The 26,215-nt window shown below is 35.3% G+C and overlaps 1 protein-coding gene across 1 annotated transcript in view; it reads left to right on the top strand.

Moving 5' to 3' along the window:
- Positions 1-26,215, top strand: part of VPS13B (vacuolar protein sorting 13 homolog B) — an 876,795-nt gene that overhangs the window by 133,352 nt on the left and 717,228 nt on the right. The window contains exon 16 of the mRNA XM_031669315.1: positions 10,355-10,479. Coding sequence (XP_031525175.1) covers positions 10,355-10,479 — 125 coding nt within the window. The remainder of the gene's footprint in view (positions 1-10,354; positions 10,480-26,215) is intronic.

Below are 26,215 nucleotides of genomic sequence, written 5' to 3' on the forward strand. Positions count from 1 at the left end.
TTTCACCTTTGTTATTGTCTGTCTTTGTGATCTTAGCAACCTTAGTGGTTGTTAAAGTGGTATCTCACTGTGGTTTTGATTTGTATTTCCATAATGACTAATGCTACTGAGCATTTTTTTATGTGCTTATTACCTTTTGGTCGACCATTTGTATATCTTCTTTGGATAGATATGTATTCCAGTCTTAGGCCCATTTTAAAATTGGGTCGTCTTTTTGTTGTTAAGTTGCAAACATCCTTTATGTATTCTGAAGTGTTTCATTTCTTGAATAATGTAAGTGACAGCATGTCACTATTCTTATTTTTAAAATTCTGGGTGGTGAAAATGAAATCAGTGTTACTGATAGTTTTACTTGCTTAAATTGCTAGTGGAAATAAAATCAAGAGAAAATACTTTTTTTTTTTCCTCCATAGGAGAAAAACGTAAAGGTAGTATCGGCTTTAATCCAGAATTTTGTTTTGTTTCAGTAGACACATAAACAAAAACTAGGTTGAGAGGGTTTAAGAAGTAATAGATTCTGTTTATATGCTGGATTACGTTTATTGATTTGAATATGTTGAACCAGCCTTGCATCCCAGGGATGAAGCCCACTTGATCATGGTGGATAAGCTTTTTGATGTGCTGCTGGATTCGGTTTGCCCGTATTTTACTGAGGATTTTCGCATCGATATTCATCAGAGATACTGGTCTAAAATTCTCTTTTTTTGTTGTGTCTTTGCCAGGCTTTGGTATGAGGATGATGCTGGCCTCATAAAATGAGTTAGGGAGGATTCCCTCTTTTTCTATTGATTGGAATAGTCTCAGAAGGAATGGTACCAGCTTCTCCTTGTACCTCTGGTAGAATTTGACTGTGAATCCATCTGGTCGTGGACTTTTTTTGGTTGGTAGGCTATTAATTATTGCCTCAATTTCAGAACCTGTTATTGGTCTATTCAGGGATTCAGTTTCTTCCTGGTTTAGTCTTGGGAGGGCGTATGTGTCCAGAAATTTATCCATTTCTTCTGGGTTTTCTAGTTTATTTGCGTAGAGGTGTTTATAGTATTCTCTGATGGTAGTTTGTATTTCTGTGGGATTGGTGGTGATATCCCCTTTATCATTTTTTATTGTGTCTATTTGATTTTTCTCTCTTTTCTTCTTTATTAGTCTTGCTAGTGGTCTGTCAGTTGTGTTGATCTTTTCAAAAAACCAGCTCCTGGACTCATTCATTTTTTTTCTCATTTTTTTTTTTTTTTGAGATGGAGTCTCGCTCTGTCACCCAGGCGGAGTGCAGTGGCCAGATCTCAGCTCACTGCAAGCTCCACCTCCCAGGTTTACGCCATTCTCCTGTCTCAGCCTCCCGAGTAGCTGGGACTACAGGCACCCGCCACCTCGCCGGGCTGTTTTTTTTTGTATTTTTTAGTAGAGACGGGGTTTCACCCTGTTAGCCAGGATGGTCTCGATCTTCTGACCTCGTGATCTGCCCATCTCGGCCTCCCAAAGTGCTGGGATTACGGGCTTGAGCCACCGCGCCCGGCCTTCATTGATTTTTTTGAAGGGTTTTTTGTGTCTCTGTCTCCTTCAGTTCTGCTCTGATCTTAGTTATTTCTTGCCTTCTGCTAGCTTTTGAATGTGTTTACTCTTGCTTCTCTAGTTCTTTTAATTGTGATGTTAAGGTGTCAGTTTTAAATCTTTTCTGCTTTCTCTTTTGGGCATTTAGTTCTACAAATTTCCTTCTACACACTGCTTTAAATGTGTTCCAGAGATTTTGATATGTTGTGTCTTTGTTCTCATTAGTTTCAAAGAACATCTTTATTTCTGCCTTCATTTCGTTATGTACCCACTAGTCATTCAGGAGCAGGTTGTTCAGTTCCATGTAGTTGGGCGGTTTTGAGTGAGTTTCTTAATCCTGAGTTCTAGTTTGATTGCATTGTGGTCTGAGAGACAGTTTGTTGTGATTTGTTTTTTTACATTTGCTGAGGAGTGCTTTACTTCCAACTATGTGGTCAATTTTGGAGTAAGTGTGATGTGGTGCTGAGAAGAATGTATATTCTGTTGATTTGGGGTGGAGAGTTCTCTATATGTCTATTAGGTCCACTTGGTGCAGAGTTGAGTTCAATTCCTGGATATCCTTGTTAACTTTCTGTCTCGTTGATGTGTCTAATGTTGACAGTGGGGTGTTAAAGTCTCCCATTATTATTGTGTGGTAGTCTAAGTCTCTTTGTAAGTCTCTTTATGAATTGCTTTGTGAATCTGGGTGCTCCTGTATTGGGTTCATATATATTTAGGATAGTTAGCTCTTCTTGTTGAATTGACCCCTTTACCATTATGTAATGGCCTTCTTTGTCTCTTTTGATCTTTGTTGGTTTAAAGTCTGTTTTATCAGAGACTAGGATTGCAACCCTTGCCTTTTTATGTTTTCCATTTGCTTGGTAGATCTTCCTCCATCCCTTTATTTTGAGCCTATGTGTGCTTCTTCATGTGAGATGGGTCTCCTGAATACAGCACACTGATGGGTCTTGCCTCTTTATCCAATTTGTCAGTCTGTGTCTTTTAATTGGAGCATTTAGCCCATTTACATTTAAGGTTAATATTGTTACCTGTGAATTTGATCCTGTCATTATGATGTTAGCTGGTTATTTTGCTTGTTAGTTGATGCAGTTTCTTCCTAGCATTGATGGTCTTTACATTTTGGCATGTTTTTGCAGTGACTGGTACCAGTTGTTCCTTTCCATGTTTAGTGCTTCCTTCAGGATCTCTTGTAGGGCAGGCCTGGTGGTGACAAAATCTCTCAGCCTTTGCTTGTCTGTAAAGGATTTTATTTCTCCTTCACTTATGATACTTAGATTAGCTGGATATGAAATTCTGGGTTGAAAATTCTTTTCTTTAAGAATGTTGAATATTGGCCCCCACTCTCTTCTGGCTTGTAGAGTTTCTGCTGAGAGATCCACTGTTCGTCTGATGGGCTTACCTGTGTGTGTAACCCGCCCTTTCTCTCTGGCTGCCGTTAACATTTTTTCCTTCATTTCAACATTGGTGAATCTGACAATTATGTGTCTTGGAGTTGCCCTTCTCGAGGAGTGTCTTTGTGGCGTTCTCTGTATTTCCTGAATTTGAATGTTGGCCTGCCTTGCTAGGTTGGGGAAGTTCTCCTGGATAATATCCTGCAGAGTGTTTTCCAATTTGGTTCCGTTCTCCCTGTCACTTTCAGGTACACCAATCAGATGTAGATATGGTCTTTTCACATAGTCCCATATTTCTTGGAGACCTTGTTCGTCTCTTTTTACTCTTTTTTCTCTAAACTTCTTGCTTCATTTCATTCATTTGATCTTCAGTCACTGATACCCTTTGTTGCAGTTATTTGAATTGGTTACTGAAGCTTGTGCATTCATCACGTAGTTCTCATGCCATGGTTTTCAGCTCCATCAGGTCATTTAAGGACTTCTTTACACTGGTTATTCCAGTGAGCCATTCGTTTAATCTTTTTTCAAAGTTTTTAGCTTCTTTGCGATGGATTCGAACTTCCTCCTTTAGCTCGGAGAAGTTTGGTCGTCTGAAGCCTTCTCTCAAGTCGTCAAAGTCATTCTCCATCCAGCTTTGTTCTGTTGCTGGTGAGGATCTGCATTCCTTTGGAGGGGTAGAGGCGCTCTGATTTTTGGAATTTTCAGCTCTTCTGCTCTGTTTTTTCCCCATCTTTGTGGTTTTATCTACCTTTGGTCTTTGATGATGGTGACGTACAGATGGAGTTTTGGTGTGGATGTCCTTTCTGTTTTTTAGTTTTCCTTCTAACAGTCAGGACCCTCAGCTGCAGGTCTGTTGGAGTTTGCTGGAGGTCTACTCCAGACCCTGTTTGCCTGGGTATCAGCAGTGGAGACTGCTGAACAACGAGTATTGCTGAACAGCAAATGTTGCTGCTTAATCGTTCCTCTGGAAACTTCGTCTCAGAGGGGTACCTGGCCATGTGAGGTGTCAGTCTTCCCTTACTGGGGGGTGCCTCCCAGTTATGCTACTTGGGGGTCTGGGACCCATTTGAGGAGGCAGTCTGTCCGTTCTCAGATCTCAAACTTCGTGCTGGGAGAACCACTACTCTCTTCAAAGCTGCCCAACAGAGACATTTAAATCTGCAGAATTTTCTACTGCCTTTTGTTTGGCTATGCCCTGCCCCCACAGGTGGAGTCTACAGAGGCAGGAAGGGGAACATGACACACTGTCGTGGGGTGGAGGAAGTGGGGAGGGATAGCATTAGGAGATATACCTAATGTAGATGACAAGGGATAGCATTAGGAGATATACCTAATGTAAAGTTGGTGCAGCACACCAACATGGCACATGTATACACACGTAAGAAACCTGCACGTTGTGCACATGTACCCTAGGACTTAAAGTATGATAATAATAATAATAATAAAAAAAGAGGAAGTAATAGGTGATGAAAACGTTATAGCAAACTTTAGGCCAGGGACCCCCAACAGCTGTGATTTCCCAAGTCACAGTAAAAACAGCAACTGTGAACAAGATTTGGACATTCCAATTCAACTCTGGAATTTAAATATCTCTAGATAAGAGTGTAAGCAGGGTTCCCCAACCCCTGGGCCATGGAACCTGACAGCACAGCAGGAGGTGAGCAGCAGAGCAAGCAAGCATTACTGCTTGAGCTCTGCCTCCTATCAGATCAGTGGTGGTGTTAGATTGTCATCGGAGAGTCAACCTGTGGCGAATTGCGCATGTGAGGGATCTAGGTTGCACACTCCTTATGAGAATCTAATGGCTGATGATCTGAGGTGGAACATTTTATTCTGAAACTATCCCCCCAACCTTCGTTCATGGAAAAATTGTCTTCCACGAAACCATTCCCTGGTGCTGAAAAGGTTGGTGACCACTGCTCTGAGCTATTCATTCAAGGTATTTGCTGATGAAGGGAGAGAAATGTAGCTTTACTGATGATTGAAGGGGGAAGGTGGTGGTGAGAAAGATTATTTTTCTTTGAGAATAAATAGAGAATCAGCCATTTCTTTTTAGGTGAAGAGAAGGAGGAAATGGAGGGCGGAAGGAAAGTCGGCTGAAATTGTGAGTTAATAGATGAGCTACATCACATGAAGCATCATATACTTGTTACTGCAATATATGATTTCAAAGATGTCCCTAATCCTTTTGGACTTCATTTTTCCCGCATGTAAAAGGAGATGATTGAGTTAAATAATCTCTAAGCAGTTTGAGCTCTAAAATTCTGTGGTTGAATTTGATTTCATTCTTTTCCCCGGAAGAGTTTTTCTTTGTTAGATGTTCATTATTATGCTGTACAACTGTAATTATTATTCTTTCTTCAGTTTTCATGTGTTTCAGTGTATTATTGCATACATACCAACTTTTGAATGAAAGAAATGTTTTACTTGTCCCTTTAGTGAAGGGACAAATCTTTATAATGCTGATTATACTATTATACCATGTGTTTTATAATGGCAGTAACAAAAATTATTTATTGTATGTCATAATTATAATGTTTTTGTTGTCATTTATAGTTAGCATGTGCTTTTTATACTTTTGTCTTTTTAAAATAGCAAATTTTAATTTATGATAATTTTTGGCAAAATCTTACAGAAATAAGTTGCCTTATAATGTTTTTTTTTTTTTTTTTTTTTTTAAAATTTATTTATTATTATTATACTTTAAGTTGTAGAGATTTTACATGTGCGCCAACATGCAGGTTTGTTACATATGTATGCTTGTGCCATGTTAGTCTGCTGCACCCATCAATTGCGTCATTTACATCATAGGTATAACTCCCAATGCAATCCCTCCCCCCCTCCCCACTCCCATGATAGGCCCGATTGTGTGATGTTCCCCTTCCTGAGTCAAGAGTGATCTTGTTCCAGTTCCCACCTATGGTGAGAACATCGGTGTTTTGGTTTTCTGTTCTTGTGATAGTTTGCTAAGAATGATGGTTTCCAGCTGCATCCATGTCCCTACAAAGGGCCTTAAACTCATCCTTTTAATGGCTGCATAGTATTCCATGGTGTATATGTGCCACATTTCTTAATCCAATCTGTCACTGATGGACATTTGGGTTGATTCCAAGTCTTTGCTGTGGACAGTTGCTGTAGCTTATCACGTGTGCATGTGTCTTTATAGCAGCATAATTTATAATCCTTTATGGGTATATCCCCAGTAATGGATAAGCTGGGTCATATGGTATAGTTCCTAGATCCTTGAGAGTCGCCATACTGTTTTCCATAATGGTTGAACTAGTTTACAATCCCACCAACAGTGTAAAAAGTGTTCCTATTTCTCCACATCCTCTCCAGCACCTGTTGTTTCCTGACTTTTAATGATGCATGCATTCTAACTGGTGTGAGATGGTATCTCATTGTGGTTTGATTTGCATTTCTCTGATGGCCAGTGATGATGAGCATTTTTTCATATGTCTGTTGACTGCATATGAATGTCTTCTTTTGAAATGTCTGTTCATATCCTTTGCCCACTTTTGATGGGGTTGTTTGTTTTTTCTTGTAAGAGATTTGTTTAGCGAGGTTCTTTGTAGGTTCTGGACATTAGCCCTTTGTCGGATGAGTAGATTGCAGAATTTTCTCCCATTCTGTAGGTTGCCTGTTCACTCTGATGGTGAACTTTGCTTGCTGTGCAGAGCTCTTTAGTTTAATTAAGATCCCATTTGTCAATTTTGGCTTTTGCTGCGTTGCTTTTTGGTGTTTTTAGACATGAAGTCTTTGCCCATGCACCTATGTCTGAATGGGTACTACCTAGAGTTTTTCCTCTAAGTTTTTATGGTATTAGGTCTAACATTTAAGTCTAATCCATCTTGAGATTAATTTTTCATTATAAGGGTAAGGAAAGGATCAGTTTCAGCTTTCTACTTATGGCTAGCCAATTTTCCCAGCACCATTTATTAAATAGAGGGAATCCTTTCCCCATTTCTTATTTTTCTCAGGTTTGTCAAAGAGATCCGATGGCTGTAGATGTGTGGTATTATTTCTGAGGACTCTGTTCTGTTCCATTGGTCTATATCTCTGTTTTGGTACCAGTACCATGCTGTTTTGGTTACTGTAGCCTTAGTATAGTTTGAAGTCAGGTAGCGTGATGCCTCCAGCTTTGTTCTTTTGACTTAGGATTGTCTTGGAGATCGCGGGCTCTTTTTTTGGTTCCATATGAACTTTAAAGCAGTTTTCAATTCTGTGAAGAAACTCATTGGTAGCTTGATGGGGATGGCGTTGAATCTATAAATTACCTTGGGCGGTATGGCCATTTCCGCGATATTGATTCTTCCTATCCATGAGCATGGTATGTTCTTCCATTTGTTTGTGTCCTCTTTTATTTCACTGAGCGGTGGTTTGTAGTTCTCCTTGAAGGGTTGCTTTACATCCCTTGTAAGTTGGATTCCTAGGTATTTGATTCTCTTTGAAGCAATTGTGAATGGAAGTTCATTCATGATTTGGCTCTGTGTTTGTCTGTTATTGGTGTATACAGAATGCTTGCTTGTGATTTTTGCACATTAATTTTTGTATCCTGAAGGACTTTGAAGTTGCTTATCAGCTTAAGGAGATTTTGGGCTGAGACAATGGGGTTTTTCTAAATATACAATCATGTCATCTGCAAACAGGGACAATTTGACTTCTTCTTTTCTAACTAGATACTGATTTCTTATAATGTTTTTAAATCCATTTCTTCTATTTGAGATGTTAATTCAAGAACATTTGTTGTAAAATGTTAAAATCTTGATGATGTATTTATTTTTATTTACTAATTGGGATTTTTTTTTTTTTTTCTTTTGAGACGGAGTCTTGCTCTGTCGCCCAGGCTGGAGTGCAGTGGCCTGATCTCAGCTTACTGCAAGCTCCGCCTCCCAGGTTTACGCCATTCTCCTGTTTTAGCCTCCTGAGTAGCTGGGACTACAGGCGCCCGCCACCTCGCCTGGCTAGTTTTTTGTATTTTTTAGTAGAGACGGGGTTTCACCGTGTTAGCCAGGATGGTCTCGATCTCCTGACCTCGTGATCCACCCGTCTCAGCCTCCCAAAGTGCTGGGATTACAGGCTTGAGCCACTGCGCCCGGCCTACTAATTGGGATTTTTAAAAACAGGTATCAATACATGTTTAACTTTTTATTTAAGGAGATGTATAAGTCCTCTTATTCAACTTTACAACTTCCTTTGGCTAACATTTCTATTGGTAGTTATACTTACTGTTTCATACATTTTTATTGCTCCAGACTATTAGTTTACAACATTTACCAAACCAGTTTTTGAATATGTGAACTATCCTTCATGAAAGCAACTTCAGTTTACACTGCTGGTTCTTCTTTTTCCAGTTTAAGTATTTATCGTCTTGGTCAAGGGATGTTGACAAATTATTAGGTTATATAGGTTTTGTAAATCTGTGCATCTGATTGCTATAGTTTAAAAGAGAGAGCTTAAAATTTTATTTTTAAATTGTTCTTGTTGATTTGGTGGATAATAGAGAAAGCAAAATATGATTCATAATAACTTGGCAATATTTAGAAGGTAACTTCTTTGTCCAGTAGGTCCTTTTTTATTGTAATTTCACTTGCTTCAGTGTTTTCTTAGAAGCATCTCTAGACAACACAAAAATATAATAAAGGCTTTAAAAAAAATGTCAGAATAGTATGCAATTTCCCCGAAGCCCTTTGCATTTCTGCAGACAGCCAGCAGGGGATCTCCTCTACACCCAATTTCCTTCTGAGTACAGTTGGTAGATAGTGTCTGATTATACTGTCGAGGCATTTAATGGAAAATTCGACAGTGGCTTTGAGAGAGTTCTTAGTTGAGCATAGGTGATAAAATATTGTCTTTATTCATAACTCGAAATATTTGGCAGTTGGACATTGTTTTAAAAATGTGTTTTGTATTGTTATATTAATAACTGTAAATTCCAGAATCCTTTGAATATTGGGCCTTTATGTGGAAATAAGAAATCCTGAAATTGTACAGAAACCAGCAGAGTACTTTGCATACATTGTTGCTCAGAACAGGTCTTAAAAAAGAATGAATGTGAAATATCTTAATTTGAAGTTATGATTTTCAGTAATCATTTCAGTATTAGAAACAAATCTCTTTCTCAATTCTGTACTTGTTTATTGGTTAATACCAGGTTATAGGTATTGATGGGTGCATCACTTTTATTTTCCTTGATAGTAATTACATAAGTAGGTTCTTTGCAATGCAGTTTTCCTTGAAAATGTAATTTTAAAAAATGTTTTATTTCTAAAATGTTGTTTTCTTCACTTAAACCGAGTGTGTAAGAAATAATTTGACATTGTCAATTTGATGAATGTTAGGAGTATAGTAGCTTTTTGAAATTATTTGGAAGTAGGTTAATACTGTTAAAGAAATTGATAATTATTTTATGCTCATTAAATAGTATTTTGAAAATCAGTTATGAAGAAATTTTAAACATATTTTGTTATAGAACTTCACAGTTGATATAAATTAATTCTAGAGCCATGGAAGTCAGTGCATTATAAACCCAAGGGATAAAAAATAATAACTAAAGACAAATGTTGAGGTTAAGCTACTTTTACATTTACTGGAAAACAGTAACCCTTTGTTTTGTATCCATGTGTGTTTTTCCACTCTGAGGTATTTATCTTTTGTTGTTTTAGAAATAATTGACGCAGAAATATCATCAGTTCTCTGCAGTATTTCATGTAACATGTGATGTTATGTTTTTTCTTTCTATTATGACAAATATAGTACCCAGGAATTTCAGGGGTTGCTTATAAAATTTTGTAGTATGATCTGCTTGCTTTAAGCATAAACATGCTTGTACATATGAAGAGTAATTTATGCCATATACCAAATTTCCTGGGATTTAAAACCTCAATCTCACAATTATTTTCACAAAAGAAAGTGGAAAGAAATAACATTTTAGAATATTTTTCGATATCCTTTTTGTGTGTACATTATACAAGTTGAAGACAAAATACATTTTTAAACAGTTTTTCTTGTAGTTAATGTTATTTTAGTCATAAAATATTAAAATTAATTTATAAAATTTATAGCTTACAGTGTAGAAAATGCAGTCAGTGGTTTATATTTATGGAAAAATGTATATTTTAGCAGATAATTAAACAGTACAGGAGGAGTATGTATAGAAGTAAAATGTGAAACTTAAAAAAATTTGTCAAAAATGCAGTGATCTTTCGGGGTGTGAAATAAATACTGTATATTTAAATTTGTTAATTTTGAGCTACTGTCAAATTGTATAGCAGAAAATGTTGATTGGGAAGTGGAAAAAGGCTTTGGAACATACTTAGTATGCAGCTGTTGTAAAGCAAATTGAAACTGACGTATTTCATCCTGTACTTATTAAAACTTTGTCTGAACACTTGGATCTTTTCTTTTTGTTTTAGATATTTGGTTTCCAGGCAGGACTGACATCTTTGGATTGCAGTGGATCTTACTGCTTACCTGTACCAATTATTCCCTCTTTCAGCACCGCTCTTTATGGTAAAGTTCTGAAACTCCCCACGTACTGGTAAGTCTTACATGTTAAAATGTGTTAAAATGTGATTTATGTTAATTTCCATTTATTAGGAGGGAAAAAAACGCCCAAATGTTTCTGTCTTATGCCTATGTTAGTTTTATACAAAACTTTAGAAAAAAATATCTAAACTTGTACTTTTACTGAGACACTAAAAATCTTTTTTAAGTGTCTGAAATCTGTTAGTTCATAGTGTCTTTTGTGATAGCAATAACTGTTATTAGGGTAATAACTGTTAATTCATGTTGGATGTATGTAAAATACTACTTCAGATTATAATAGGAAGTGTAAGACCAAGTGCCTTTTTTTCAAGAGAGGGGTATAAAGATTTTAAAAAGTTATAAATTAATATTCAAGACCAAAGTATGTATCTATTAAATAATAATTTCATATATATTCATAACCACTGACAAAAGTATACCCAATACATAGAGTTAGAATGTATTTACATGTCTAGTAGCTATATTTTGTAAGAAATTGATTGTAGCCCTTACCATTTTCATTCAGAAGTGAGTGCTATATTTGGAGGTCACATTTCCTTCAATTCAAAGAGATTTACAGAAAGAAAGCCAGTAGTTACCAGTTATAAATTTTTAGTTTAAAGGAATGCTTTTTAATATATTGTTTAAATATATAAAATAATGTTTAAATATATGAAATTAATTTTTAGTGAACCATTTTTCCAATTTAAAATGTGATTTAGAATATCTTTTGCGTTCTCATTCTAATCAGTAAGCTTATTTTTGCAGGATAGTTTTTCTATTAGTTTTTTACTAAAAATGACATAACCTTTAGAAAATTAGCATTAATTTCTTATCTAAAATACTTCAGTTGCTAAAAATTTGTTTCTTTAATAATATGTAACTTTTAAAATGAAATTATAAAATAATTGCTCATATTTTCAAGAAACTTTACCTGCTGATACAGAAAAATTTTTTAAAAGTTGTAGTTAAGTCTTAGTATCAATTCCTCTATAAAATGAAACCATTATTAATTCTTAATTTCTATGATAAATTTCATTTTGTCTTTACTCCTCCATACCTCTCACATGTCATTTATTATGTTATATATAGATTTAACTTTTTACTGGCATATATGGTATGTTGCATTTGAGCCAAGTTTTATATTCTGATTTATTAAGAAATAAACTGGGATATGTCACAGTTGATATGGTGATATCAATTTTCATAGGTATTTGTGAAAAGTATTATCTCAGTTATGTGCTGATTAATTTATCATTTCTAGGACTGAAATAGTTTTATGGCAAGCAGTGCAATTTACTATAGAAAATTCTTAATTTCTTTAAAAAAGTCCACATTTTTCAAAATGATTATAGCCTTCATATAAAATCAATATTTAAATAAGTAAGGCTTGGTTGAAGGATACAAAGAGGTTATTGTGAATACTGTCAAATGTTACTTAAAATATGCCTGCAGACATCTAGAAATAATATTCCAATTAAATACTGGAAGCATGAGATCACAGAATGCCAATATTTTTTGGATGTGTTTTGTTTTTTTGTAGTTAAGATTACTTCTATGTTATTTCAGTGGTATTTTTGCTATGCTTTTTAGAAGTATATTGATTTGAAATAGTTTCTTGAAATTTTCATAATAAATGTAAAAAAAATCTTTAGTAACTCTAACTTGAAAATAAAGACAAACCTTAATAAATTGAGATGTTGATTGGTTTTAGTGCAGTTTGAATTCAATAAAATACTGCTTAAGCAGTATGTCCTATAAGTTTAAAGAAAGCAGACAATTTCCCTGGGAGGTCAGAGGTAGCTGATGAGATGAGGTCCTGTTAGAATTGGACATTAATGGATGAGACAGATGTCCATGTGTCTGTCACTGAATACAGTGAGAGAAGAATTTGGAAAGTTACTCTACCTTAGACTTGTCCATGAGCAATGATATCTAAATGTTTTAATATGAACACTTAAAAATAGTTAAACCAGTTAATCAAATATTCATTAGTCCCATTTCTTCATTTTCATGTTTGTTAAAGTCAAACTAAAATATAGTCTCAAATTCACTTTGTCCTGTAATTGAGGGTTCAAACGTGTGATTTTATTAGTAGAGAAATATATGCAATATATTTGGAAGTTTGGAGTATAGAAATAGTATGTTGGCTTAGAAAGTCATGGAAAACATGGAGGGGTAATTTTTAAGCAGGCTATTGAGGAATGGATATAATCTGAAAGAGCATACTGTATTATTTTATACAGTCCTAGGTACCTAGTTTAACAAAGTTTTCATGACAGTCCTTTGAGATAAGATGATATTCTCTCTTATAAACTCTTTCTAAATTTCAGAGAGGTTAAATAAGTTGTCCAAAGTCACACACTAGCCTCACAAGATTTTTGTGGAGGATTGTCTGATTTGAACATCTTTGATTGTTTTATTACTTGATGGAGTGAAGGGGACATATATAATCTTTTGTTAATCAGTTTTTTAGGCCCAGTATGCTTCTTGCCTATAGTTAAAGTAAATTTGCAAGGATCGACAGGCTAGCTAATAAAGCTGAACTCTGCTAGTATTAGTTAATAGCATGTAGATATTATTGTAATTCTGATCTTAAAATTGTGGATATTAGCACTAGGTGGAATCTTAGACATTATCCCCGTTACTGAGTCTTTATGACATACTTTTGGTTTATAGTCATCTATCTACTGTTTGAACATTTTATTCGAGGATGTTAGGTACTTTCTGGGCCAACGATTATTGAGCAGCTCTAAATTTGTTTCTTTTATTTAATCAAAGTTTGCTTTTATGAGAAGTTTATACTTGGATTTCTGCCTAAGAATGTTTCTTCTCTGATATAATTATTATATATATTGTGAGGCATTTTCATTCTCAGAGAAATGTGTGAAAACACTATTTCTTTTTAAGATTGAGGGACTTCTAAGTTTCCAGTTTTTACTTAGCACAGTGCCAAATGTTGGTTTTAACTAGCAAAGTTATTGAACAGATCATTTGTAGGGGGAAAATGCTTCTGTGAAATCTTTGAGTTCAGTGTTAATTAGAAGTTATGGAACTTGGTGCCGGTAGACTGATGGTATTGATGTGGCTGGTGTGTGAAGGACAGGTGAGACAGATACTGGTCCTTTTGCCTCCCTGGAACTGAAACTGAAGGCATCATTTGTCCCAGCTCAGAATGACACCAGGATAAATTCTTTTAGTTTTAATGGATCCTGGGGCCTTCAAGTCTAAAAAAAATTGCCAGTAATACTTATTATCAACAGAATAAGTAACCTTCCAGGGCTTAAAATGATGTTTGTTCAACTGCCCTGTTCTTAATAATGCCACAGTTTGAGGCCTCAAGAAGCTATATGTGGGTGTTTTTAATGAACCTGGAGATAGATCTTCCTTCCAAACCTGTGTTCATCAGTCTGCTTTTGTGATTAACATTCCTTTTAACTAAATGCCTTAAAACTACTAAGACTTAAATGGAATGTTAATTCTCTTATCTCCACCTGATTGGTGTTAGACTTATTTTTTAGCTTTGGTTCTGGCATCTAAGATGCGCTTTTATGGAATTTTTTGAACAAAAAAGAAACATTAACATCTGTTACAATCTTCTCATTTCAAAGATGGGAAAACTGAGTCCCAGAGAGGTCAAATTTCTTGCCTAAGAGCACAAAGTTAATTAATATCATTGCCTCAATTTGTTCCTCTCTTTCTTGATTCAAGGCTCGATCAACTGTACCATTTTGCTTAAAACAATTATTACTATTTCAAAAAGTAACTATTTTTAAATGTAAAATTTGGTAGCATTAAGTACATTTACATTGTTGTGCAATAGTGCTACCATTCAACTTTGTCTATAAATTTGACTATTCTAGGTGCCTCACTTAAATGGAATCATTCAATGTTTGTCATTTGTGTCTGACTTATTTCACTTAGCATAATGTTTTCAAGATTAATCCATGTCGCAGCATGTGTCAGAATTTCCTTCCTTATTCATTCATTTGTAAGACGGAATTTTATGTATTCATGTTATGTATATGCTACATTTTGTTTATCCATTCATCCATTGACAAATTCCTCTCACCCTTTAGCTATTGTGAATGATGCTGCTGTGAACATGCATGTACAAATATCTGTTTGAGTCTCTGCTTTCAGTTATTTTGAGTATATACCTAGAAGTGGAATTGCTGTATCATATGGTAATTTTGTGTTTAAGTTTTTGAGAGCTGCCATACTGATTTCCACACGACTTTACACCTGCAACAGTGATGCAGAAAGGTTCCAATTTCTCCATATTTTCATCACTACTTACTGTTTTCTGTTTTTTTGATAATAGCTATCCTAACAAATATGAGGTGATATCTCGTTGTGGTTTTAATTTGCATTTTCCTAATGATTAGGGACATTGACCATCTTTTCATGTGCTTATTGGTCATTTGTATATGTTTGGGGAAATACCTATTCAAGTCCTTTGCTCATTTTTTAATTAGTTTTTTTTCCCTTGAGTTGTAGAAGTTCTTTATATGTTCTGTAAATTAATCCCTTATCAGATATATGATTTGCAAGTATTTTCTTCCACTGTGTGGGACCACATTGCAGGGTCCTGGCTGGAGATGCATCAATAAACAAAATAGGCAAGTTATTTCCCCTCATGGCAATAGAGAATAAACATTATCTTAATTAAGGGAATTTTAAGGGGAGAAAAATTGCTTCATGTAGATTGTCTTTTAAAATTGAATCATAAAATCATCCTTTTTGCTGTACTGAGCCTTGAAAGGAGGTGTTTGAATAGTTCTTGATAGCATAATACTTTCAGATTACTTAACATTTTTCTATTTATTATTATTTTTTATGTTGCAGTGAATGCAGCATTTTTACTTTTTCTTAATGATTCATGTTTGAACTGAAAACCATCGAATTAGGAGTAGAGCAAACAGTGATAGGAATTGAAATATAGATTCCTGCAGATAAGTGAAAAAACCTGTTGAATAAATTAAATATATTTTTTATTTACTAGCTCTGAAAACATTCTTCAGTTATTGTTGAATGATGTTGTAGGGTACATTTGATAATTCAGGACTTAATGCAAGCTTTTCTAAAAACTTGATTTCTCATCAGGTATTTTAACATGTACAGCTTGAATAACATGGGCTTGAACTGTGTGGGTTCAATTTCTTTCAATAACTATATTGGAAATTTTTTTTTGAGATTTGTAACAATTTGAAAAAATTTGCAGATGAACCATTTAGCCTAGAAATATCAAAAAAATGAAGAAAAAGTTAGATATGTTACAAATGCATACAATTTATGTAGATTTTAGTATATTATTTACTACCATGCAATATACACAAATTTATTATAAAAAGTTAAAATTTGGCCAGGAGTGGTGGCTCACACCTCCAATTCCAGCACTTTGGGAGGCCAAGGTGGGAGGATTCTTTGAGCCCAAGAGTTCCAGACTCCATTTCTAGAAAAATAAAAAGGTAACCAGGCATGGTGGCATGTGCCTGTAGTCTCAGCTACTTAGGAGGCTGAGGTGAGAGGGTCACTTGCACTCGGGATGTTTAGGCTGCAGTAAGCCATGATCATGCCACTGCACTCCAGCCTGAATGACAAAGCGAGACCCTGTCTGTTTCAAACCCCAAAACCAAAAAGGTAAAATTTGTTAAAACTTATGCACACAAATGCTTAGGAACCACACATGGCACCATTCAGAGCTGAGAGAAGTGTAAACAAAGATAAAGATGCAGTATTAAATCATAACTGCATAAAGTTAACTATAGTATTACATAGTGTACTACTGTAATAATTCTGTAGCCACCTTTTGTTGCTACTGCGGTGAGCTTTTGTGTTGTATCTGCTTAAAATGCTGTGTGATGGTGAGCATCTCCATGTGAGCAGTTCTTCTCTCCAGTATGTGTATTGCAATAAAAAGTGATCTGTCACAGTTCTAACGTATTTGTCATTGGGCTGAGTGCAATACTGTAAAATACTATAAACCTTTTGTTTTTTTTTGAGACAAAGTCTCGGTCTGTTGCCCAGGCTGGAATACAGTGGCATGATCTTGACTCACTGCAGCCTCTGCCTCCTGGGCTGAAGTGATTCTTGTTCCTCAACCTTCCGAGTAGCTGGGATTACAGGCGCGTGCACCACCACACCCAGCTAATTTTTGTATTTTTAGTAGGGATGAGGTTTCACCATGTTGACTAGGCTGGTCTTGAACTCCTGACCTCAAGTGATCTGCCCACCTCGGCCTCCCAAAGTGCTGGGATTACAGGCATAAGCCACCGTGCCCACTCCTGTAAACCTTGAATAACACCACAGGACCCACACAAAGTGATTCTGGAAGTGGTTCCAAGAAGCAGAAAAAAGCCATGACACTATAAAACAAAGTTGAATTGCTTGATATGTACCATAGATTGAGTTCTGCAGCTTCGGTTGTCTGCCCTTTTAAGGAAGATAAATTCAGCACAAGGACTATTGTAAAAAAAAAGTAAAAGAAAATATGTGAAACCATTGCTTCAGTTATGCCGGCTAGCACAAACACTTTTCACTTTTTGTGAAATACCTTTTTATTTTGTATTGAAAATGCAGCTTTTATGTGGGTGGAGGATTGCTATAAGAAAGGAATACTGGAGACTCTAATATGACTTGAGAAAAAGTGAAGTCAGTATGTGACAACTTAAAGCAAAAAGGAGATGAAGGATCTAAAGGTGAAGAATTTAATGCCAGCAAATGATGGTTTGATAATTTTAGAAAGAGGTTTGGCTTAAAAAATTTCAAGAGAACAGGAGAAGTGCTTTCTGCTACCAAGAAGCTCATCTTAGTCAGCAGATGAGTTTCCTAGGCACCATTAAGAAAATTATTGAGGAGAAAGGCTATCTACCTGAACAGATTTTAAGTGTGGATGAAAGTGCTCTATTCTGGACAAAAATGCCACCAAGGACATATTAGTAAGGAAGTGATGAGTGCTCACAGACCTGTGCCAGATGATAAGAAGTAGGAAAAGCAGTGCCAGAAAACAAATTGACATTATACAGTCTGGCAGAAGGGTTCCAGTTATTCAAGATTGCTTTTGACTTTTTTAATGACATGGATCCTCCTATGATAGGGGCACTGCATTATTTGAAATAAATTTCTTGGAAAGACTGACCAGTCTTTGTATATGTGAATGGTCCTGCCAATTTCTGTTTTTCCTTATGTTTTTGGTTATAATTTGATAATATGTTTAAATAAATAGCTAGTCAAAAAATAAATACATTTACAGTTTTTAAAACATGGCCTATGTATATGGAATTAAAAGAATATAAAAAGCATAATTACAGGTAAATAGTATGCATCTTTATATTAGATTTTTTCCCTTTACTTTTTTTAGAAAGGGCACAAAGAGCATTTGACATATGTTAACAGGCAAGAAAGTGTTGGTCCAGTGAGAACAGAAAGTTTCCTTTGATTGTGATTTTGGAAAATTTGATATTTTCCACATGGAATTTTATGGTCAGTTGGGTGTGAAGTTGTATAGGCAAATATGATCCATTTTTAATTCCCTAGTTTAATGTCTTAAACTTAGTAAAATTGTTTAGTGGTGTCCAAATGAGCATTTACAACTCATTCTTAGTTTGTTGCCTTCAAATTTGATTTTTGGTTATTGGAGAATATTTCTACATGACCTATATCTATGTCAGAATAATTATATTGACTTTTCCTCAGTATTTGGCTTTGCCTATGTGCAGCAGTGGGAAAATATTATCCTGTGACAACATTCTATTCTGGTGACAGCATTTTAAAAAATATATCTGTGTTTCATTATTTTTGTGAGGGAGAGTGAAAGTCAATAGTATTTTCTGAGTGCAAAAGAACTCTTAAGTTGTTAATGTATTTTTTTTAAAAGGGAAATGGCTTGGTTAGTAATTATTAAATTTAGCCTAGGTTTTCTTTTTATGACTACCTTTAAATTTTTTTCTTGACTGTGTTTGATGATTTAATTTCTTTTTAATATATTAACTTGAAATGTAAGAACAAATAATCATTGGAGGTTCCCATATTCAAAAGATCAGATAGTGCTTAAGTTAGTGGCAGAAGAAAATTGCTATTAATAGCATCATAATCCCCTTGTATAGAATTTTGTACTTAACTAAGTTTCACTGCATACAGGAAGTTTTTTGATACTCACAACTGACCTTTGAAATAAACAGGTTAGGTATTCTTATTTCTATTTTATAGATGTGGAAATGGAGGATTAGGGAAGGTGATACGGTAGACCTAGAGAGATAAAATCGCTTGCATTGGACATCTTTTATTTATTTTATTTTATTTTATTTTATTTTTCTATATTTTGAGGCAGAGTCTTGTTCTGTCACGCAGGCTGGAGTGCAGTGGCACAATCTCGGCTCACTGCAAACCTCCATTTCCTGGGTTCAAGCGATTCTCCTACCTCAGCCTCCTGAGTAGCTGTGATTACAGGTGTGTGCTATGACACCTGGCTAATTTTTGTATTTTTAATGGAGATGGGGTTTCCCCATGTTGATCAGACTGGTCTTGAACTCCTGACCTCAAGTGATCCACCTGCCTTGGCCTCCCAAGGTGCAGGGATTACAGGTGTGAGCCACCGCACCTGGCCTAGATATCTTTTGATTAATTGATGTTGGAACTATTAATAGCATGTTGGTTAATAGCTGTTAATACCAGGTTCTGTACAAGAACTTTGTATTCTTCATTATGACTATGACTTAAAAAATACTGCCAGCTTCTTAGAAGAGTCTGTTAATACTTAGCGTTGTTCAGGTTTCAAGTGACTAGTGAGTCATTTATTCATTAAAAAAAAATTTTAGTGCCTATCATGTTAAAACTGTTGTGTTGTAGGCCTTGGAGTGTGAATACCACTTGGTCTTTGTGTTTCCTTTCTTGATACTTTAAGAATTTAGACAGGTGTTCTTAAACACTGGCTAACTCATACATTTGCAGCCAAGTTTGTTTGTTTGGCTTGTTTTTGGAAGATCTAATTATGACCTCTTTGCTAGAATACTTTGCTTCTTACAGCTTATATGGTAAAATTTAAAAGCTTTAAAATATCCTTTGATGCCCTCTATGGTCTGGCCCCTGCTTGGCTATCTAGACTCATCTGAAACATCCTCTTCTCTGTACTCTCCTTCTTGCTTTTAAAAATTTTCTCTCCTTTTACCAAATTGTTCACTATTATTGTTTTACTATTTACATCCTAAATAACTGTAATTGACTCCAGATGCTAGTCCAATGGATACTTTTTCTGACTAGGTCACACCCCCGTAAAATATGCTTTAAAATAGGAGACAACGTTCTTGTTTTTCATTGTACTTTTCATAGAATTGATTTTACACTGCTTTGTGTGATTATTTAATAGCCTTTCCCACTTGTTTTATTTTAAGCTCCATAAGAACCATCTCTTTTTCTGTGGGGCACATTTATCTTGAAAACCTTGCATCTGTTGTAGACATGAGTAAATATTTATTGGTATACATCTGGTTGCTTCTTTAACAATTTCAGTTTTTTTTTTTTTTTGGTTTTCTGATTTATGAGGTTTTAGATTGTATACTTTTTTGACAATCAAGTTCTGTCTCTTATTAGCTCACATTATACATGCAAAACATATTCTTGGCCAAAGTGAAAATCTGTGATGTTAATTACTTAAATTAAACTAAAATTTTAGTGACTTTTCCTATTCAGAGTTCTCAAGGTAATATTTGAAAGTTATTAATTACATACATAAAATATATTGTATAAATACACTTCATCTCCTTTTTTTCCTGAGCAGTTACACGTTCTTATTTTAAGTAGATGAATTGTCTGTTTTAAATTAACTTGTCTAGAAGATGAGATAATGTAGAGGTATCTTACTTCTTTCGTATTTTGTTTGTTTACTTCCACACATCAGTTAACCATTATTTAATCTGCTCCATGTTCTGTAGTACTAGCACCACTTTTTGGCTCATACCGCGCAAGTATAGTATATAGGCCATTCCCTCCAGAGACTTACAACTCATGCTGCAACTCATTTATAAATATTTATTGGATCCATGGTATAATTCCAGTCATCATTCTACATGCTGGGAATGCAGTGGTAAACGAAATAGACCTTGTCTCTGTTTCATGGAGCTGATATTCTGAAGAGGTAGAGCCAGTCAACACTTCATTAAGACAAATACATGCGTTTTAGATAATGGTGAATAAGAAAAATTATGGCCAGTGGAATAGAAAATGAGTGTTTTGGGGAGTTTATTTGTCTAAAACGGTCAGGGAAGGTCTCTTAGGTAGATGTGACTTTTGGCTCCAACCTAAATGACCAGTCAATGGCAGCCATACAAAGATTTTGGGAAATTGTGTTGCAAGTATTGGGAATAGCTGGTGCAGGTCTCAATGTAGAAATAGATATGGTTCATCTGAAAGACAGAAGTCAAGTGTGACTGCAACTTAGTAAAGGGAGATAGATAAGAGATTAAATTGGAGAGGTGGTCTATTCACAAAGAAAAGCAACGTAAGTGGGTATAACCTGAACAATTTTTAGCCTTAATAGTAGATAAAGATTTAAACAATGTAGAATTAACCATCTTTTTTTGTATACTGTTAAATGAATATAATATTCAGAATGTTAGGGTTGTGACACCAGTGGTGGAAATTTAATTTGACAGAGCCTTACAACTTTTCTGCTGTACAGCTTGACTATATCCATCAAAATCTGTAAGCATGAATATCTTTTACTCAGCATGTCAATTTTTAGGAGTTTGTCCTTAGACATAATTAAGCAAATGAACAATAATTAGTTATGATAAAATGGAAAAATGTAAGTACCCAATAATGAAAAACAGGTTATATAAATTATATTACACTCATACCAGTTAGTAATATGTAGAATAGCCATTAAAATTGTGTTGTAGAATATATTTATTGGTATAGAAGGATTTTCATGATAAATATTGAGTGAAAACAGGTCACAGAACAGAGGATGCAGAATTAGTCTATTAATGTGAGCAAAAAATATGCTTGCACAGGTAAAAAGGCTGGGCTATTGCTAAATTGTTTGTGATGGTGTTATGTGGGTGGTAGGTGACATGTGGTTTATGTATTATAGTGGTTAGAAGCATGGGCCTCAGAACTGGATTCCTTGCATTTAAATATAGGCTCCTCCGCTTCCTAGCCTTGTGGCTGAGAAAGTCTTTGTGTCTGAGTTTCCTCATTTGTAAAAGGGGCAATTCTTAATTCTTATCTTTGAGTTATTTTGAGGCTTAAATGAGTTAAACAAATATGAGCTGCTTTGAATAGTGCCTGACACATAACAAGTTCTTTATGCATGTTAGCTGTGATTATTACTCTTGCATATTTCTTTTTTTCTGACTTTTTTCAGTGAACACACATTTATAAAATTGATGGGTCACCTTTCTCTCAAAGATTGTATAGAATTTTATTTAACATGCTGAAAAAGGAAAAGTGTGTTTTTAATCACATGTATTAATATAATAAGTATAATCTATTAATAAATTTATAAACTTCTATAAAGCAGTTAAGAAAATAAACTGAGGAACAGACTGAGTAAAAATATGCAAAAACATCTGAAAAAATTCTTGTATACAGAATATATGAAAATATCCTACAGTTTAATAAGAAAAAAAGACAACCAATTAAAAAATGAGCAAAAGACATGAACAGACATTTCACAAAGGAAGGGTCACCAAACACATGAAAAAGAACCCAACAGCTAGACATAAGGGAATTGCAGATTAAAACCACATTGAGAATGATCATAACAGCTTTATTCAAAATAACCCCTGAAAAACTGAAATAACCCTGGAGATTAAATAAATTGTGGTGTATTTAAACAACAAAATACCACTCATCAATAAAAGTAATGAACTACTGATATATACAGTTGTGTTTCCTGAGTGAAAGGAACTGGACACAACAGAAACATATGGTATGTTTCTATTTATATAAATTTCTGGAACAGGCAAAAATTAATCTGTAGTGGAAAAAAGTCTAAATTGCCTTTGGGAGGATGAAGGAGGAAGGATTGATTGGAAAGAACACAGGGAATTTTCTGGGGAGATGGTGATTTCAGTATCTTGTTGGGGTGTGGGTTATAACACAGGTATGAGTATTTGTCAAGATTCATAAAAGTCTACAGTTAATATTTTTATATTTTACTGTTTGCAAATTTTACTGAAAGAAAAAAGGACCTTAAACAAAATTGAAATCTGCTTTTTTGCAATGGAATGAGTTAGCAACTAAGGATATGAATTAAGCAATTTTTAAAGCACTTTTTGTGTATTCTAGGCTTGACTAAATAAGTAGGCTTATTCAAAGTAATGGTATCCAGGTTTTTCTTTTTTTTTTTATTATTATACTTTGAGTTCTAGGGTACACGTGCATAACGTGCAGGTTTGTTACATATGTATACTTGTGCCATGTTGGTGTGCTGCACCCATCAACTTGTCATTTACATCAGGTATAACTCCCAATGCAATCCCTCCCCCCTCCCCCCTCCCCATGATAGGCCCCGGTGTGTGATGTTCCCCTTCTCGAGTCCAAGTGATCTCATTGTTCAGTTCCCACCTATGAGTGAGAACATGCGGTGTTTGGTTTTGTGTTCTTGTGATAGTTTGCTAAGAATGATGGTTTCCAGCTGCATCCATGTCCCTGCAAAGGACACAAACTCATCCTTTTTTATGGCTGCATAGTATTCCATGCTGTATATATGCCACATTTTCTTAATCCAATCTGTCACTGATGGACATTTGGGTTGATTCCAAGTCTTTGCTATTGTGAATAGTGCCGCAATAAACATATGTGTGCATGTGTCTTTATAGCAGCATGATTTATAATCCTTTGGGTATATACCCAGTAATGGGATGGCTGGTTCTAGATCCTTGAGGAATCGCCATACTGTTTTCCATAATGGTTGAACTAGTTTACAATCCCACCAACAGTGTAAAAGTGTTCCTATTTCTCCACATCCTCTCCAGCACCTGTTGTTTCCTGACTTTTTAATGATTGCCATTCTAACTGGTGTGAGATGGTATCTCATTGTGGTTTTGATTTGCATTTCTCTGATGGCCAGTGATGATGAGCATTTTTTCATGTGTCTGTTGGCTGTATGAATGTCTTCTTTTGAGAAATGTCTGTTCATATCCTTTGCCCACTTTTTGATGGGATTGTTTGTTTTTTTCTTGTAAATTTGTTTGAGTTCTTTGTAGGTTCTGGATATTAGCCCTTTGTCAGATGAGTAGATTGCAAAAATTTTCTCCCATTCTGTAGGTTGCCTGTTCACTCTGATGGTAGTTTCTTTTGCTGTGCAGAAGCTCTTTAGTTTAATTAGATCCCATTTGTCTATTTTGGCTTTTGCTGCCGATGCTTTTAGTGTTTTAGACATGAAGTCTTTGCCCATGCCTATGTCCTGAATGGTACTACCTAGGTTTTCCTCTAGGATTTTTATGGTATTAGGTCTAACATTTAAGTCTCTAATCCATCTTGAATTAATTTTCGTATAAGGAGTAAGGAAAGGATCCAGTTTCAGCTTTCTACTTATGGCTTGCCAATTTTCCCAGCACCATTTATTAAATAGGGAATCCTTTCCCCATTTCTTGTTTCTCTCAGGTTTGTCAAAGATCAGATGGCTGTAGATGTGTGGTATTATTTCTGAAGACTCTGTTCTGTTCCATTGGTCTATATCTCTGTTTTGGTACCAGTACCATGCTGTTTTCAGGTATCGTGATGCCTCCAGCTTTGTCCTTTTGACTTAGGATTGTCTTGGAGATGCGGGCTCTTTTTTGGTTCCATATGAACTTTAAAGCAGTTTTTTCCAATTCTGTGAAGAAACTCATTGGTAGCTTGATGGGGATGGCATTGAATCTATAAATAACCTTGGGCAGTATGGCCATTTTCACGATATTGATTCTTCCTATCCATGAGCATGGTATGTTCTTCCATTTGTTTGTGTCCTCTTTCATTTCACTGAGCAGTGGTTTGTAGTTCTCCTTGAAGAGGTCCTTTACATCCCTTGTAAGTTGGATTCCTAGGTATTTTATTCTCTTTGAAGCAATTGTGAATGGAAGTTCATTCCTGAGTTGGCTCTCTGTTTGTCTGTTACTGGTGTATAAGAATGCTTGTGATTTTTGCACATTAATTTTGTATCCTGAGACTTTGCTGAAATTGCTTATCAGCTTAAGGAGATTTTGGGCTGAGACGATGGGGTTTTCTAAATATACAATCATGTCATCTGCAAAGAGGGACAATTTGACTTCCTCAAGAAATACCCTTGATTTCTTTCTCTTGCCTGATTGCCCTAGCCAGAACTTCCATCATTATGTTGAATAGGAGTGGTGAGAGAGGGCATCCCTGTCTTGTGCCAGTTTTCAAAGGGAATTTTTCCAGTTTTTGCCCATTCAGTATGATATTGGCTGTGGGTTTGTCATAAATAGCTCTTATTATTTTGAGGTACGTTCCATCAGTACCGAATTGATTGAGCGTTTTTAGCATGAAGGGCTGTTGAATTTTGTCAAAAGCCTTTTCTGCATCTATTGAGATAATCATGTGGTTCTTGTCTTTGGTTCTGTTTATATGCTGGATTATGTTTATTGATTTGTGAATGTTGAACCCAGGTTTTTCATCTGTGAAGAAGGAGTTACAAGTATGTTAAAGAGAAAGTCTATATTTATTTGTCTATTTATTTCTTTTTTGAGATGGAGTCTTGCTCTGTCATACAGGCTGGAGTGCAGTGGTGCAATCTCACCTCACTGCAACCTCTTTGTCCCAGGTTCAAGAGATCCCCCTGCCTCAGCCTTCTGAGTAGCTGGGATTACAGGCACCCACCCCCATGTCTGGCTAATTTTTGTATTTTTAGTAGAGACTGGGTTTCAGGTTCATTATGTTGGCCAGACTTGAACTCTTGACCTCAGGTGATCTGCCTGCCTCAGCCTCCGAAAGTGCTGGGATTGCAGGCGTAAGCCACTGCGCCTGGCTGAGGAAGACTATATTTAATGGTAGGCTGTCATGGGAAAAAAAAAAAAAAAAAGAGGAAGACTATAATACATCTTGGTATTGTATTTGAATTGGAGGTATCAGAATGAACTCATGGTTTTTAATACAAAGATATATGTCACATTTACACCTTTTTGTTCATATTGTTGCCATTTTCTTCTTACTTAACATCAGTACTTTTGTTGAATTTAGACACTAGGTTGAGACATTATGCCCCGCTGCTGCTCTATTGATGATATATTGAAGTTTATATAGGTTAATGGGTTTTTTTTTTTTTTTTTTTTGAGGAATCCTTTCTTTGTATGAAATTTTACTCTGGAGCTTAAGATGTAAAAAATTCAACTTACATATTGAAATGCTCAGATGGAATTGGGGAGATATGCAGCCTAGTAGTTTGCATTTGGTCTCTGCGTGGCAGATGTTTGGATAAACAATGGATATCTTTTGATATGTTAGATATTAAGTTCTCAATAAGCACAGAGTGGCTTTTTAACTGTATTATTGCATAGCATCAAATAGTATCTAATACTTAGTACTTGCGTAATAAATGTGGACTTAAATTGAGTATTTTTTCTTTTGAATCGTAGTGTTTCAGAGTGTTGGAAAATCTTAGTAACTGATATATAAATATATTTTTTCATAAATGTAGTTTTGAAGTAACAAAGGTAATCCTTAAGTAAAGTATAAGTATTCGTTTTTTAAAAATGACTATATTGAGGTATAATTTACATACCATAAAATTATCTGTTTTTAAG

The sequence above is a fragment of the Papio anubis genome, chromosome 8 (assembly GCF_008728515.1).
Source record: "Papio anubis isolate 15944 chromosome 8, Panubis1.0, whole genome shotgun sequence".
NCBI classification, from domain to species: Eukaryota; Metazoa; Chordata; class Mammalia; order Primates; family Cercopithecidae; genus Papio; species Papio anubis.